Raw genomic sequence first — 17,718 nt, forward strand, 5'->3', positions numbered from 1 at the left:
AAAACAAATGAACTAGACTTGCATGCACCTTGTTAGTACGAAAACTCCTTTGAATCCCGAGGTTGTCTCATTGTGTCCTGATGAAATCTCAGCTGTCCTCCTGAATCTGTTTGGTGTGTTTATATCTGGCAAGCAGGATTTAGTCTTTGCAAATGAAAATGCGTTGGTGCAGGAGACAACAGGTATGGTCAGTGGCATTGCTCTGAAAAAAACCCTGCCGCAGGCCTGCGCGCTCCTGCTCTGCTCCTGACCACCCCTTTCCTTCTTTTAAGGAATCAACAACCTGGCAGCCGCCAGGATCGCTTCACAGCTTTTAGTTCAGAAGACTAATTCTGACTTCTTAATCCTGATTTCTTCCTGTAGCTAAAAGCAGACTGTGCTGGAAGCATGCTGCTAATCACAAAAGGCTTGTGGTCCTTTCAAACCTTACAGAGGCACTTGGTCATGCTGTTACCGACTACGTTAGGCTCTTTCACTGCTGAAAACTTGCCTCCAGTAGCTATGGAGACAGAAGGCTAAAGTTGTAGTTACCAGTTTTTAAAGCTACTGGGAGATTTCTTTTAGGGAAGGTGTCTCTGGCTGTGAAGAAGTGGAAGAAACTGCGGTTGTGGTGGCTGGGGCTGAGCAGAGCCCTGCAGCGCGCTCTCCCGTCCGCCTCGGTCCGCGGCCGGTTTCAGTCACGCCGGTACCGGCATCTCCCCCTCGGCCTTCCCCAGGAGCTCTCTCGCCCTCAGCCCCTCACGCCGCCCGCCCGCAGCTTTTCCGCTTCCTTCAAAAACTCCTCCCAGGGGCTCACACGCGCAACGGGGGCACGGCAACGACGCAAGCCGCGGTGGAAAGCCGGCGCAGGAACCGCAAGCCGCCCTCCGCCCGCCCGTCATGGCGGACGCCTCACGGCGGAGGCGCGGGAGCCGCCACGAGCTCCAACGCCTCGCGGGCGCGGAGCACGCTGGCTCTTGGAGTCTGGGGGGGGGGGGGGGGGCGGGAGCCCCGAGGCATGCTGGGCCTTGTAGTCTATCGGCGGGGGCGGCAGCCTATTGGCTGCCGGGCGGGTGGTGAGGGGCGCGGCCCCGCCCCCGTTGCCGGGGCAGTGGGCGGGTTCTGTTTCTGTCACACGGCGGCCGGCGGCGGCACCACCGGCGTGGCGCGGCGCGGCGCGGCTACCGGTGTGCGGAGATGCCTGAAGCCGCCCGGTTTAGCGCTAGCAGCGGGGCCGAGTCGGATCCCGAGTGCCCTATGGAGACCGAATCAGCCCTGGAAAGCAGCCGGCGGCGGCACAAGGTACCGGGAAGGGTTCCGGGGCCTTTCGCGGCCGGCTACGGCCTGGCCGCGCCGCTCGGCCTCGCCTCGCCTCGCCTCCACGCTGTGAGGCTCGTGTCCGGCGGGTCTCGCCCGCCCCGGTGGCGTGGGCCGGGGCGGGTCTGCGCGGCGTGGCCACGGGGCGTGCCCGCCCGCCCGCCCGGCCACGTGCGCGGCGGCGGCGGGGCCTCCCGGGAGGAGGTCGGCGGGCTGCACGGCCTGTGGCGCCGGGCCACGGCCCCCGCCTCGTGTCGGGACGGCCCCGCCGTGGGGGGGTGGTGGTGGGGCTGCTGGAGCACGCGCGTGACCGTCCAGCGCCGCGCAGGGGCCCGGGGAGCGCTGTGGGGTGCAGGCTGCGGGGCGTGTGGGGGGGGAGGAGCCCCGAAAATGAAGACCCGGGTGTCCCGTGGTGGGGAAAGTGCCCGCGTTCGGTCCCCAGAACGTAGACTTTTAGTTTTAACTGTCCGTGTCGCTTTAGTCTTCTCTGTTCCGTGTCGCTTGGGTCACGTGCGTGTATTTTCATGTACCGCTGCGTTGCTCTGTGCCTTACCAGAAGGAGAAAAAAGAGAAGAAATCTAAACGCCATGACAAATCTCGGAGGAGAAGGACTCAGACGGATGAAAGTGAGCAGTCGGAGGATGAAGTTGATTCCCCGAAACTCAAGAAATCAAGGAGCAGAGTTAAACAAAACGGTGCTATGAGAGAAGAAAGCCCGGAGAACACGAGATTATCTTCCTTAAGCGTTAAATCCACCCACGGAAAACGGCACAGTAACTCTAGTGAAACGTCAAGTGGTGACGGTGACAGTGATCAAGAGCAGGTAAAACTAATGATTGATGTAGTTACATTTAGTTGATTTAGTGATGAGTCTAGCTTTCAACTCCTGCGTTGCAACAAGGTTAAATTTAGAACAGGTTATTTTTCCTTTTTTTGCCTCCCTATCAGTGGAAAGACCGCTGTAAATTTTCAGGGTTTAAAGCTACTTGAACTGTCCCTTCTGTCGATTATTTGCAAAAATTTTAAATACTGGAAGTCCTGAAGTTCTAGATCAGCGCACCATGGTTTTCTCACTTCAACAGTCCGGTACTGTGGTAGCTGTTGGCAGAAGGACAAGCTGCAGTGAGATGGTGCTTTAATATGATTCAGCACCATTAGATTTGATTGTCATTGCCACAAATGTAGTTTAATTGACTTCTTTTTGGTATTATAAGTACTTCTCTAGTGAAATAAGAATTACTTGGTTTTAGCTAGTGGAAAAAGAAAAGTTACATATTAATATGTTTTTATGTATCATCTTTTTAAATAGTAGCTGTTAACGTGGTAAGATGGTCCTTAATCTAATAAAATATCATGTTGTAATGTTTGTAAGTCTTTTTAAGTCTTTCTGTAAGAATGTTTTTATTTTGTCTGACTATTTCTATTTGATTTAGGTTCCTTTAAAATTGCTTGACATGAACCACATATTTTTTTTAAGGGAAACATCTTGCTGTACCTAGGATTTGTTTTGAAAAGTCTTTATACCTGTATGTTCTGCGGTTGCCTGGTTTTGTTTCTTGTTCCAATTGATGCTTCACAAAGCATCCAGGGTTTCCATGGTTTCCAGGGTTAGCATTCTTTCCTCATGCTCTGGATTCTAATCACTGTGCTGTTAAAACGTATATGGAAGTAATGCATTACTGAGTAGGTAAATTTCATGCTCTACCTCGTGATGTGATTCTTTTGGGGATCGATTTCTGTATCTGTAAATCACTGTGCTGTATTCATTGGGAAGTAGGAAATAGGCTAGATATCAAGCCTGATTTTTGCATATTACAACATAATAAGTTAGGCCATTGGTAATTATTTAAAATAGAATGTTAAAATTTAATTAAGAGTTCTCAGAGTTTTAATTTGGGTGTTTTGCATTTACAGGGTTATGCCATTTGATATGAAACAGTCTTAACTTAAATTACAGATCACTTTTGTTTAACTTTGAAATATGATAGTAAGTAAAACAAAGAAGGTTCTTTAGCTGCACCTGTGAACTGTCAATGAAAATTTGACCCTTGGGTATGATACCAGTGCCTGTGCCATTACCTTGAATTTTCTGATGGTCATACGATATTCACATGGAACGTTATCTGATTTTTTTGTTTACCTAACAGGAGATGACTGAAGAACAGAAAGAGGGTGCTTTCTCCAATTTTCCTATTTCCAAAGGGACTGTTCAGCTTCTTCAAGGTAAATTTCTTGGCATGATGTGACCACAGAAAGTAAATGATCTCTGTCATGTGTTTTTATGTTCAACATATTCAATCAGTGAGCTTTGAGATGTGCTCTGCTTGTGCGTATGCAAGCACAGATGCTATATAGAAGGCATATTGATTGCCTACTCTAAACACATCTTTGAACATAGACGTTTCTGTTTGCAGTATTGCCCAGTTTAGCATTTACAGTAAAATTTTAAATGACATAAGCTCAAAAAACCCCCAACTTAATATGTGGAGAATTCTTCAATTCAGTTATTTCAGTGTGAGTAAAGGAAAACCGGTTATATTTAGTATCTTTGACATTAGTTTGTGCATGACTTAGTATCAATTAAGAGAAGAGTAGAAGTGGTTTTGACATATGTCTTATTTGAAAGGAAGATATTTTCATAGATAGGTGGGGAGTATTACATAAATAAAGCTACAGTACTTAAAAGCTTTCATTAAAGGCTAGTAACTTCATCTGTCCCAGCTAGCCCTGTGTCTGGGGGTATGAAGTGGGAAAATAAAATGGACAGTCCCAGGGCACTCTTTACAGATGACCTCTGTGATTAAATAAACCAGTGGAGGTGATGACAGACTCCTGACTTTAGAGTTGATGGAAGTTCTGCTTGGGATAACTTCCTCTGAAGAGTATGCAAGAACGCTTCTAAAATGATCTCATTAAGGAAGTCTGTTGAAATTGTCACAGCTCGAGGAGTGACGTACCTGTTTCCCGTGCAAGTGAAGACCTTTGACCCAGTATATTCTGGCAAAGATGTAATTGCTCAGGCACGAACTGGAACGGGGAAAACATTCTCTTTTGCTATTCCCTTAATTGAAAAGCTTCAGGGAGACTCACAGGAAAGAAGAAGAGGCCGTTCACCAAAGGTAACTACGCTTACTTAGAATGCTGCTTTTGCTTTGTCTTATGTCAGAGTGATTCAGAGTTTTAACCTGCTGGAAAAGTTCTTCAAGTTTGTGCAAGTATAAGCCAACCCTTGTTAAAGATTCTTTGAAAATTATGTTTGTTGGGCTTTGCCTTAATTCTGTGCTGCCTCATACCCTCTGATCAAGAGTAAAGAGCAAAATAGCTCTATCCACTTGTCAATTCCTTTTTCTGCTTACAGGGAGACTGAAACTACAGGTGTTCAACGTGTCCTTACTTAATTTGCTTCAGTCACCTTACCTATTCAGGTCCAGTGGTTACTGGATGCTTGTTTTTCTCCCAAATTAGTAACAGATTAGTGACTTTTTCTGATCAATAAAAGCTGTCTACTTAAACATGTTTGTTTAAACATGTAAATAGTGGGAGGTTTTAAAAATAGTCTTGGTTTTCACTAGGACCGCCACCAGATACTGAAGCTTCTGCTCCAGAAAATGCAGATTCATTATGAGCTGTCTGCATTCTGCTAGGGAATACCATGTATGTTTTTTCACCAAATTCTTACGATTCCCTCCAAAACTAGATAGGCCAAAGCTTATTGTATCCCCATTAATAGTGCAATATTTTTTTTTTTGACAGTTTATTTCATCTTGTCACCCATCTCACAGATTACCTGAAACTCATTCCAAAATGAGTACTAGTGGGTTTATTTGCATCTGCCCATCATGTTGGCTGTCTGACTGAGAATGCTGGCTCTAGATTTGGCACAGTCTTGTGAAGAAGGGAAAGCTTTCCTTGAGGGAGTCGCAAGTCTTAAAATAAAAAAGATTTCAGGCCTCACTCTGCCATAGTACACTACTACTTACTTTTTTGTGATGCGTTTCAATGTTGAAAGAAGTAACAGGGTAAGGATTTTAAGATTCCTTTTGTCAAGCCACTGATGCCAGGTTTGAAAGCAGTATTGCAGTCACACGTTAAAGTAAATCAGGTAAAACACCTAGCTAGTAGCTTGTCCATCATGTGCAGTGAAGCCTGTGTATTGGAAGAGAGAATGGCTCCTTGGTTGCTTCTGCGGGGATATCAGCACAGGCTCCAGAACCATGCTGAACACCAGCTTTGCAGACTGAACATATGTTTCCCCCAGTCACAGGGAAGCTGAGAAGCATTTGATAGCTCTTTCTTACACCTTCTCACAGGACTGTGAAGCATTACCGAACATGCGTAAAAACCTTTTATTACCCAAGTCCTTCAGTCTTGTACTCAAACAGCATATGCAGATGTAGAAGAAAACCTGTAGCTGATCTGTTCAAGAGCTAAAGTTAAATAAGATTTAAGTACCTCCTGTCCATCTCGTTTAAAAAGAAGTTAGCCTGGCCTAAATGAGTATGTGCTGAAGGAGATTAATGTTACAAGAGACTTAAGCAGTGTGTTTCTTTAATCTTTGCTTAGATAACTATTTAAACCAGACTATTTTTTTTTAATTATGTAAATGGTTAGACCTAAACTAACGATTAGAAGTCTAGTGGTTTCTTGGCAGAAGCCATGCTGAGAGAACATCTGTTTGTCTGTCTTCTATCTAGGTACTAGTTCTTTGTCCAACAAGAGAGCTGGCAAACCAGGTTGCTAAAGATTTCAAGGACATCACAAGAAAGCTAACAGTAGCTTGTTTTTATGGAGGAACTCCATATAATGGACAAAGTAAGTGACATTTACCACTAATAATTGAAATGTCGATTGACTGACATATTTGAAATGTGCATTTGGGCCCTTCCAAACACACACATTTAACTCAAGAACTGGAGAGTATTCATGGTGAATTTAGTAGGTCAGAACCAGATCTTATGGTAAGAAATAACCGTAGCTCTCAATTATATTCTTGATGTTCCTTGTCTACTTGTGTACTTTATTTATAAAGTGAAAGAGATTATACTGTGTGTATACAGAGTATTTGGGTTTAGGTTCTTGTAAACATATTTTCTTTAAAAAAAGTTTAGTCTTAGAGCTGTGAGTGGGTGTGGGTTTTTTTGTGTGATACGGAATATCTAGAGGATTTTTAAAGTGAAGAGGAATTTCTTTATTGTGACAGCATAATTTACTGTCTTCATGGTTGTAAACAAGGCAAATGAGAGCAGGAAGGAGAATAAGCTCTTTCATCGTAATATCTCTTGAGACATCAGGGATGAATTTTTTTTTTTTCCTGCAGAACTTCAGGAAGGAGGTGATTTCAGTAATTTGGATAGTTGAATAAAGTTTTTTTTTAAGTTTCCAATTAAAGTAGACAATTTGGGAAGAGCTAACTATTTCCAAAGTATGTTAAAAGAAGCTCTTGGTTTGCCACTTTAAATCATGGGGAGAGGAGAGGGAGATGGGAAATCTTTTTCCTTCAGGAAGAGCAGTAGAAATTCTATCTCACCAGTTTTGGCTTTTTGGTATTTTTTTTTCCCCCACCAAGTTTTCTCCTCACTTCTCATCATTTGTCCTCACTTATATTTGTAAGGAGAATACTCATGAATGGTTACCATGTGTTTGTAACGTAGAGAATGCCCCCTAGTTCACTGCTAACTCCTCTTCTGCTCTTTCCTGTTTATCAGTTGATCTCATGAGAAGTGGCATTGACATTTTGGTTGGGACACCTGGTCGAATCAAAGACCATCTTCAGAATGGCAAGCTGGACCTGACCAAGGTGAAACATGTTGTACTTGATGAAGTGGACCAGATGCTGGACATGGGATTTGCTGAACAAGTGGAAGACATTTTACGAGTTGCATACAAGAAGGGTAATCTCAATATTTAAACAAATAGTAGGAAATATTAGTAATAATTTAGTCTGCTAAAGTTCAGGTACATTTTTCTGAAAATTGCAGGGCGGCTTTGTTTAAAAATGACTCAATACTATATATTGTAGGAAATGTACTGTGAATGCAATATGTGAGGAAGTGTTGTGAAAGTGGGCATCATTCATAGGACCTTTGCAAAGCTTAAAATCCAGCAGCTAGGGATCTGTAAATAACTTTCTTTGGCACCTATCTCTAAGTCATGCTTGGACTTCTTCCAGTTAAAAGGAGTTAGAAGCTTTTTCCGCTTTTCATCACTTGAAAATAGACAGGATTTTTGGTCATAGAAACTTTTTTCGTAACCTTGAAAATCTTTAGACTTTGTAGAATATTTTTTCTCCAGATGTCGGTAATGCATAAATTTAAAAAGCAGATTTGCCTTCTTTATTTTATATACTGATATTTGACCTCATATTTTTAATAACCCATATAATCAGTTTATATACATCTGTAAGGTGAAACATATGAAGTTTGTGAAACATTGTTTTAAAACTGTGTTTTAAGATTCTGAAGACAATCCCCAGACACTACTGTTTTCTGCAACTTGCCCACATTGGGTATATGACGTGGCTAAGAAATACATGAAGTCTAGATATGAACAGATTGACCTTATTGGGAAAAGAACTCAAAAGGCAGCTACGACAGTAGAAGTGAGTATTGAATATGGAATGTTTTCAGGCCTTTTCTCTTTTCCTTTATGCTACAAATGGTCATCCCATCCTAAGGTGCATTATCAGAATGATGTTGAAAGTTGTTTTGAGAATTATTTTTTTAAGCATAAGGCACATTACAGCTAGTCAAACTCTTTCTAGGTTTAGGATCTGTCTCTCTTCTTACAGCATCTGGTAACCATATAGACATCTAAGGTAGAGTGAGGATTCAGTTATCAGTTAGTTTTGTTGGTTTTCAGAGAAAACCGGTATCTGAATTTATCCAAGTTGGAAGCAAAAGGCACACATTAACATCAACCTGGCTCTTTTAAATCACCATGGACATCACAGTCGAATTCTGCTGTTCTGTATACAGGAGATTTTTTTTCAAACTTCCTGTAGTATCTTACCTTACTAGGCCTTTGCTTGCTGTGCAGTAAATACCATAGCAAGGAATACAATACATACATGCTAGAAGCCTGATTTAATTATCTTTACTTGACAAAATAAGATATTGTTTCTGCTTTGGTAGAAGCCTGATTTAATTATCTTTACTTGACAAAATAAGATATTGTTTCTGCTTAAGTACTCCTTAGCAGTTACTTTGACAGATCAGTTGGATACATAATAATTGTATCAAGTGAGATTGAAAGAATGTTAATCTTGTGCTTGAAAAAAGTTTTTAACATACTGTATTTGTGTTGCTTTATCTGATGTAAAGCTTTGGTTGATAGAACTGTGGCAAAATCTTGCACCCCTGGCTATCCTCCAGAGAAACGGTATAACATCTCCCTGGTTTTTTGTCCTTGCTTTAAAAAAGTGATTTGTAGACTGTCATCTTTTTTCCTCTTACTGTAATTATTTCACTTGATGTTAGACTAATTGTGGTGGATATAAGAGCCTTATGGATTTTGCACGTTCCAGGAACGTGAGTTAGCATATCTTGCCCATCAGGAAACTGTACAACTCTTTAGTATTTCTGGATTTTACAGTTTCAAATGTATTAAAAAAGAATCTTGTGGTTTTATGTAAGCTAAACACTGGAATTCTTTTCCATAGCATTTAGCAATAGAGTGTCACTGGTCTCAGAGAGCTGCGGTTATTGGAGATGTCATTCAGGTCTACAGTGGCAGCCATGGGAGGACCATCGTCTTCTGTGAGACCAAAAAGGAGGCAAATGAACTGGCTCTGAATGCTTCAATCAAACAGGTATGTTATAATCTGTATTAAGTAACAAAACCTGTCAGAGATGTGTCAACCCTATAGGATGCCATACCTACGCTGAGTACGTTTTAAAGAGAGACTTTCAAAGTGGATAAGGCAGGCTTTTGCAGGTGGTCAGATAATTTAAAAACTGCCAAAAAGAACCTTTAAAAAAAACCCCGACAAACTGGTTGAAAGTTTACAGCATTATACTCTTCAGGACTAGGCTGCACTAACAGATACGGGGCTGCAAAGGACTCTCTTCTTAAAATAAGAGTTCTCATTGACATTAAATGAAGCAGTTGTGAATTAATTTTTCTGTAGAGAGGACGGTCTTGGGTTAAAAGATGGTAGTAGACTTAGAGAGCTACTAGGATAACAGGTCATGTTACTGGAATAGCAGTTACTGAGCTGTGATGCTGACACTAATTAGTGTTGTCAGTGGGGGCGATTAGGGTTTAGAGCTGTAATATAACAGAGGCTATATTTGTAATTTCAGTAAGATGTTTATTAGCTGTTATGAAGAGTTTAAAGATGTATACACAGAAAGAATTCAATCTGCCATCTCTTGTGAATGACCTCTAGTGTATTCCTGAGATTTGTGGTGTGGCACACTCTAGCCCTGGTGGAAAATAACTTGTTGATGTAGTGGTGCAATGTTTATCATGTGTAGTGACACTGGCACTGCATGCTCGGGTTTTGGTGGTGGTATCACAGCAACTACGTTTTCTGTATATGTTTTCATTGAGGAGATGTGTTAAGTTATGTCTAGAAAGCAGTATAGCATTATGTTCCCAGGGAAAGGAGAAGCTTTTTCATCTGCCGCAACTGTGTTCACGAGTGTTTCTCCCACACTCCTAGATGACCTCAGTAACAGCCAAACCTGAGCATGGAGCCTTATCCTGCATTATTGGTGGTGATAGCGATACCAAATCTTGCACGGGCAATGCAGAAGTCTGATCTTGGCATGCAAGAGAAGGAAATTACTCAGATGTTCCTATTTTAGCATGTTAATATTCACTAACAGAATATATGCCTGTTCCATTTACCAGCTGATGTTAATCCAAAACTGTCTGAAAAAAAATTTTTGGCCCTAGCATTATGTTAGCATTTTTTTTCAAATCATTCTCTGTTTACGTGTGGAAAACATGGTAGCCGTCTACAGGCAAGCTGTGAAATGTGGAGAAATAAAGAATTTTTGTATGTTTGGTCTTCATACTTGTTATTGCTGTAATACACAAGGACTTTCAGAATGTTTGGATTTAAAAAAAATATCTTTGAAGCTGTAGTTCATTTTTTTGGGGCCACTTATATTTTAGTCTTTCAATTGGTGGTGGGGGAAATTAATATATTTGGAAAAGATGTCTAAATGAATACTAAGAAGGCCTGAGAAAATTGTCGATGACTATTTTGAAACAGCTAAGCCTTGCATAGGTGGTGTGGATGGCAAGTTGGGGCATAGTTGTTTTCATAGGTCACAATAATTAGAGGTGGAGATAAGACACATGTTGCTATTCTGTTTTCCTACCTTTATTTCCTACTTCTGTCTTTGAGGTATATGAATAAGAAGTACTGAGTAAATATTGTAAGACACCTAAAATATGAACTCTAGTAATTGAGTTTTTCTGTATCTTTCCGTACGGTATCTATCGAATACCAAGATATTGTACCCAAAACTGACCATAAAATGGAGCACTGTCTTGGGTTTTGGTACAATCCTATAATAATAACTGTTTTTCAGGATTGCCAGTCATTGCATGGTGACATTCCTCAGAAGCAAAGAGAGATCACACTGAAAGGTTTTAGAAATGGCACATTTAAAGTTCTGGTTGCAACCAACGTAGCTGCCCGTGGTTTAGATATCCCTGAAGTTGACCTGGTTGTACAAAGTTCGCCACCAAAGGTAGGAGATGGTTATGTTGGGTGTCTTGTAATAATTTATAGGTTTGTTTTCAAGTAGTAAATGCTATCAAGTGATGATATTCATAAAACAGAGTATACCAGCACTGCATTTAAGGGTAAGGAATGTCCTGATACAAAGTAGTTTCTTAGAGGATTTTTTCAGAGTGTTTCAGTCCCTAGTATGTTTAAAGATGGTCTCCTTAAAATGCCTTTAAGGCTGTTTGAGGCCTCTCCCTTCAAGGCCATGTGTGGTGACTGCAAGTCTGGAAGCAGTGAGAAGTGAAGAAAGGCTGTTTGTCTTGCAAGAACGATTCACTAAGTAGGGGCATATACAGGGAGGTGACCCCAACAGTGAGAACATGGGCTAAAGTTAAGATGGTTTGAAAGAAATAATTTTTCAGTGAATTCGCTATTAGTATCTGAGTAATTGTGCTCAAGTTGATATGCAGAAGGCTGAGTGGGATTGTTATAGAGGTATACAGGCTCAAAATGTTTTCTTATACTCTCTGTCGTGATGGCAAAACAAGACTTAGTTGATTAATGCTCATGGTTCTGGCTTTCAAACCATGATTTTTACAGGGTTATGGAAAAGCTTATTCATTTGACTTCAGTGAAACAATGTTTTTTAATTTAATTCTCTGATGCAGTTATTGTGTATTGTTGTGGCTTAACTGTAATAGCTTCTACTAAGTTATGTGAATGCAATGAATTGATTAAATTACAGTAAATTAGGTAAGTCATAAAGCTTTTTATTTTGAAGGATGTGGAGTCCTATATCCATCGTTCTGGACGCACAGGCCGGGCTGGACGAACTGGGATCTGTATCTGTTTTTATCAGCGAAAGGAAGAACATCAATTAAGATATGTGGAACAAAAAGCGGTAAAGTATAGTTTTCTTCTAATCATGAGCACTCAAATGTAATATGTTAGGGTAGCATGTAAAATCTTCCTGTTTTGTTCAATAGTTCAGTTACAGAATATAGCTTATAAAGCACCCATTTGAGGTTCAGTTACCTAGCACAGTTTGGGTACACTGTCAATTACTGTGGAGTGGGGAACGCGCTGCAGATTCTCATGCCCACGCTTTTTCAGCAAATGCCAGTGGATTGTACCTGTGGAAATGAGAAAAAGCTAGCAGGATTTCAGTTTAATGTTCACCCTGGCTTATCGTCTGATCAGTGGTTTGAATATGTGTAGCTTTACTGAGAACTGTTACTTCCATTTTTGCACTTTGTGCACTGTTCCATATGGTAGTTTTCTCACCAATTAAGTATTCAGTTGAGATGAGATGGTTTAGTCTTGGCACATAAAACTCAGGCTTACATTTAGAAAGGCTGTGTAACTTGTACGTTAATCCAAGTAGATCAGACTAAAATTAATAATTTAGAATTCGCAGCACTACTTTCCCCTGGAATCTGCCAAAATGGTCTCTATTTATTTCAGTTTAAGGTCACTGGATCATTTAAACTGACCTGGTGCATAAAATGCTTTTAAGTGTTACCCATTTCACTGTAAGCTTAACTTTGTAATTTTCCCTAGCAAAAGTTGGGAGTTAAAAGATGAAAAGAAGAAGAAAAATGATAAATTTAAATGCTTGTTTCATTGGAGTCCAACACTGTTTCTTTAGAACTGAATTATTTATCGTCTGCAACTTTAATCTGTATTTTGCTTTTTAAATTTCAGGGCATTACATTCAAGCGTGTTGGTGTTCCTACTGCAACAGACATAATAAAGGCTTCCAGCAAAGATGCCATCAGGTGTGTTCGGTGACTCAAGACCTGTTGCATCTTCCTTGTTCAGAAGGGCTGTTTGGATTGTTCATTGCCGTCTCTCTGAACTGACCACTCTTAAAAGTCTTGGACTGCTGTTTTTCTTCTATTCCAGAGCCTAGTAAATACTAGTGTATAATTTTTTCTTTTTATTTTTGCTTTAATTACTTAGGTGTCTTGATTCTGTTCCTCAAACTGCTATTGAGTATTTCATAGAACCTGCTCGGTTGGTAATACAAGAAAGGGGACCAGTTAATGCTCTGGCTGCAGCTCTAGCCCATATTTCAGGTGCTACTTCCATTGAACAGCGCTCCCTGCTGAACTCAGATGCGGTAAGGGTGTATGGTTTAACATTTGAATCTGAAAAAAACCCAACACACCTTTGTGTTGTTTAAACGGAGAATTATTTGTCTCCTTATGATTTTGTTTATGGGAACTGTACTTAAGCCACTAGGAACTACTGATTTAGTTAAAAGCAAGATTATAGTGGCTATAAATATACTTGCTCTCCCATAACAGTATCCACTTGAAAACTTGGTTTATAAACTGTAAATTAGCAGGTTTCTCGTGTATGATAGATGTGCTGAAGCTTATTCCTCTGACTGAATGGAGCATGCCCAATTTCTTACTCTTTAGGGATTTGTTACAATGATACTACACTGCTCTGAAGAAATAAACAATATGAGCTATGCTTGGCGAAGACTGCGAGAACTGTTGGGTGATAATGTTGACAGGAAGGTGAACAGAATGTGTTTCCTCAAGGGAAAAATGGTAAGATTTCTTTGTATCTTTGCTGCTGAGCTCTTCTGGTTGTAGCCTTTTCTCAGCAATTGTCAGGGGACATATCTGGTCCTTTTTGACCCGTTCCAGGCTCTGTTGATAAGGTCATGACCTATAGAAGGATGGGCCTCAATCTGTTTTATTAGGGCTTAGGCATCTCAGGGGCTTAGGGCTCTGCTCCACTGACATGCTAAGGAGGTAGTATAATGCAGGATATAGCACAGCTATAGGGATAGCAGAACAGGTGAAAGGTATGAACCATGTTTACTGTGCCTTAATGACAAAACACAGAACAGGATTTCTTAGGGCAATCAGTTGTGATGGAAAGATCAGAAAGTTACTTTGTACTTACGAGTGTTGCAACCACTGTAGCAAAGCTCACTGAGAGACAGTTACTTTAAACAAAATGGATTTCCCTCCCTCTTCTTGTCACAGAATTTGTATGGGTCTTCACAAACATGAAAATGTGTGATCAAATAGTCTGTCCAGGATTATTTGTGGTGACACAGAGGACAAGGAATGCTTATGTCTTGCTTTTGCAGGTTGTTAGGCATTATTCCTGATTTGCTCCATCTTTGTTTTTTTCTGGGTGTATTTCTTGTTCCTCCACGTACCCTGATCAATAAAACTGTAGAGAGATGCTGTGATCTTGATGACTTAATTAATTTATGTGCTGTCAACACATGCCATTCTCTTATCCCTTATTCTGCTCTTTTATTTTTCTGGTGCTTTCACCTAGATTGCCATGCATACTTCACTCATATCTACGATGAAGTTTCCATCGCAGAGACCATATACCACGTGTTGCTACAGGGAGCTACTCCATTTGTGTTTCCCTGTTTTTGTATGATTTAAGGTGGTGTGGGATAGGGATGGCAATAGACAAACTAAAAAGACCCCAAACCAGTTTGAAGATCAGTTCAGAGGTCACTTCAGAGGCAGGTGTTGAATGAGCTTTTATGCAGAGATTTCTAATAGAAGCATTGAGATTGCTATGAGTGCAGGTAGAACATGTGCCTTTTGGAAGTATCAAAAGGAGAAAGACGTAAAAATGTCAGGTGTTGATGGCACCTAGTTTAGCAAATCATCAAAATCACAGCACAGCTATATGCCAATACTGAGGATACCCAGACTTGGTAAACCAGAAAGCCTAAAACAAGGGACAACCTGCACTTGAACAAGAGTTTAAAGACTTTTTTTTTTTTTTAAAAATAAAACAATTCTTTTTAAAAATAAAACAATAAATACAACAATGCTGTGTGTATTCTCTTCTACATTCCATCTTTGTGTAAAAGTTAACCTGCATGCCTTGCTGTATGAATTTCACACGTAGTTCACACGGTTTCTTGACCAGACACTTCTGATTTTAAATTTGACTTGAGGACACTTCTTTATGTCAGTGAACTATTTTTTCTATTTCCATCTCTGAAATTTTTTCTTAATGTGTCCTTCACGCACGATATTTGATATTGTATTAATTGGCAAGATTTATTTTATTGTCCTTCCCTCTGTCTCTTTATTCACAGCATTGTTCTGTATTTGATGTGTGGAACACTGTCTCTGGATGGTTTTCCCTGCATCAGATTTGTAATTCTCGGTATCCAGATTGCTTAGTCAGACAGAGAATTGTCTTTGTATTATACTTAATCATTCAAGCAGTTTAACTTCAGATTTTGAGTCTGAACCTAAATATTCAGTTTGGTGGGTGTATACATGTCATGGTTTAACCCCAGCTGGCAACTAGGCACCATGCAGCTGCTCGCTCACTCCTCCCCTCTCCCAGTGGGATGGGGAGGAGAATCAAAACAGAGAAGTAGAACTCGTGGGTTGAGATAAGAACGGCTTAATAACTAAAGTAAAATAAAATATAATAATAACAACAATAATAACAATAATGAAAAGGAATATAACAAAAAAAAAGACACAGATAAATGAAACCAAATAAAAGACAAGTGATGCACGGTGCAATTGCTCACCACCCGCTGCCTGATGTCCGAGCAGCGATTGGGCCCTCCCAGCCAACTCCTCCCAGTTTCTATACTGAGCATGACATTCTATGGTATGGAATATCTCTTTGGCTAGCTTGGGTCAGCTGTCCTGGCCACGCTCCTTCCCAGCTTCTTGTACACCTGCTTGCTGGCAGAGCGTGGGAAGCTGCAAAATCCTTAACTTAGTATAAGCGCTACTTAGCAACAACTAAAACATCACTGTGTTATCAAAATTGTTCTCGCACTAAATCAAAACCACACTGTACCAGCTACTAAGAAGAAAATTAACTCTATCCCAGCTGAAACCAGGACAATAAATTTCTTAGTATAGGTTAAAACTTCTGATTTGAAAGAATTTACAAAATTAGTAATGCAGAAGCCAGTAGACCACAGTTTGGGATGGAGAGGGTTATAAGCTTCTTGTTAAAGAGCAAGAAAATGTGAATTGGAAATACTGGCTATGCAGAGGAAAGAAAAATGTGTATATCTGAGGAAAACATTTAAGGAAGTGCAAGTATTGGTGTCTTAAGAAATACTGATGCAACTGTCTCAAAGTTCAAAGATTTTGAAGTATCTTAAATCTATTAAAAAACCACTTTGAAATGTAAACCTATTTGTTCTAGTACATAGATTGTAGGCTCTATTTTTGTTGTTGTTGTTGTTGTTGCAGTCAATTAAAAGGCTAGACTTGTATCCATTAAAATTATTCTCTCTTTTTAGGGTGTGTGCTTTGATATTCCTGCAGCAGACCAAAAGGAAATAGAGGTAACATTCATTGAATTTTCTGGTTACAGCAGACTGTAGATGAAACTGGCTGGACTGGGTTAGGCAGAAAACATTTCGTAGCCTGTGTCCTGTCTTTCCTAGTGGCAAAAGGGATGGTTTTGAAGGAATTTCAGAACAGAACAAGCATACAGCGTTCCTTTCCTAAAGTATTCCCCTGTCTCCAAAAATCTGTAGCTTGAAACTTGCACTGAGAAGAGTGGTTGTGTGAATGATCCATCCCTTGTTACTGCTGCTGGATTAATTTTTGTAGGCAAGGAGTTTCATTACACTATAAAATCCACTTTTTCCTATTCCCTGCCCCCCATTCTTTTCACTCAGAATTCTCTCCACAGAAAAGTGAATTCCAGGTTTTTGCTTGGCAGAATTAAGTGTTCCCACGCCAAAATTCCCTAGACTTCCAATCCTTCCTTCAGGTACTTCTCCCTTAGTGCATATCTCTGCACTCTCATGCCCTAGCATTCTCACTCACTCCTAAAACAATGTTTTGTTCTGGATTAGAGCGGGATTGAGGGAAGGGTGTGGATTTGTGATCAGTAATAATTATAGTGGTATTCTTAATAAATGAAAGGTGGGGAAAGAGTTTGCTGCTGCTGCTGCTCTGTAAAGCTCTAAGGAGGGGTTTCCATTCTGTTCTATAGTATCTGAGGTGTACTCAGACAGCTGTAGCTCTTACGCTTAAAAGTTTGAAACCCATATTGACCACTTTAGTGAGAAACTTGAATCCCCTGTATCAGGTCATAATTTTGCCTTTTCGGTTGAGCAAATTTAGGAATTATGAAATACCCTGTATTTGCATTCCTAGAATTTAACTTGCTATGTCTGCCTTGATTTCAATAGGCAAGATGGGAAGATTCAAAACAGTGGCGTTTGTGCGTGGCAACTGAATTACCCGAGTTAGTAGAATCGCAGCGAGGAGGAGGAAGCGGTGGAGGAAATGGCCGAAGCTTCTCGAGCTCCAGGAACGGGCGGCGTGGTAGCTCTGGTAGAAACAGATTCAGAAGCAGAGGCCAGAAACGAAGTTTTGACAGAGCATTCGATCGTTAACTTCAACAATCCAGAAGTGGAAAAAATGGGACTGCAGTATTTTATATTACAGTAAAATAGGCTATTCCTGTGTGTTTGTACCACTTGGAAAAATCTGTCATTCAGATTTTTTTTTTTCTCAGTACCGCTTTGGTCATAACAAAGATCCTGTTCACTTTAAAAACCACAAGAAAAAATAAAACTTACCGTTCCCTTTCTTTCTCGTATCGCCATTTTGACTTTATTCCAGAATATGGCTGTCGCATTCAGAACTGTAGCCTGGCTCGCTGTGTAATATATAGATCTTAACTGACTGCCGGTCAACCCTGTACATTTTTGCAGAAAAATAAAATGTTATTTTACCAGTTGACAT

General features: G+C 40.5%; 1 protein-coding gene and 1 long non-coding RNA gene across 2 annotated transcripts; one reads left to right on the plus strand and one right to left on the minus strand.

Moving 5' to 3' along the window:
- The first annotated feature begins 1,107 nt into the window (after window positions 1-1,107).
- Window positions 1,108-17,713, plus strand: LOC104315384 (nucleolar RNA helicase 2-like). Its single transcript, XM_069795779.1, has 15 exons — window positions 1,108-1,281; window positions 1,853-2,119; window positions 3,444-3,519; window positions 4,237-4,415; window positions 5,991-6,108; window positions 7,002-7,187; window positions 7,749-7,894; window positions 8,954-9,103; window positions 10,839-11,000; window positions 11,760-11,879; window positions 12,683-12,756; window positions 12,941-13,100; window positions 13,405-13,539; window positions 16,257-16,301; window positions 17,160-17,713. Exons 1-15 carry the CDS (start codon window positions 1,177-1,179, stop codon window positions 17,364-17,366), a joined length of 2,130 nt encoding a protein of 709 aa, XP_069651880.1. The 5' UTR covers window positions 1,108-1,176; the 3' UTR covers window positions 17,367-17,713.
- On the minus strand, window positions 11,732-13,872 carry LOC138687666 (uncharacterized). Its single transcript, XR_011326782.1, has 3 exons — window positions 13,808-13,872; window positions 12,014-12,111; window positions 11,732-11,824 (listed from the first exon to the last, which is right to left on the minus strand). It is a non-coding gene; the product is annotated as an uncharacterized lncRNA (long non-coding RNA).
- Window positions 17,714-17,718: the final 5 nt, after the last annotated feature.

The sequence above is a fragment of the Haliaeetus albicilla genome, chromosome 11 (genome assembly GCF_947461875.1).
Source record: "Haliaeetus albicilla chromosome 11, bHalAlb1.1, whole genome shotgun sequence".
Taxonomy (NCBI): domain Eukaryota; kingdom Metazoa; phylum Chordata; class Aves; order Accipitriformes; family Accipitridae; genus Haliaeetus; species Haliaeetus albicilla.

Coding starts and splice junctions, on each gene's coding strand:
- LOC104315384 (XM_069795779.1), top strand. CDS start 1,177: ATGCCTGAAGCCGCCCGGTTTAGCGCTAGCAGCGGGGCCGAGTCGGAT. Junction 3,520..4,236: donor GACTGTTCAGCTTCTTCAAG/GTAAATTTCTTG, acceptor AAATTGTCACAG/CTCGAGGAGTGACGTACCTG. Junction 13,540..16,256: donor GTTTCCTCAAGGGAAAAATG/GTAAGATTTCTT, acceptor CTCTCTTTTTAG/GGTGTGTGCTTTGATATTCC.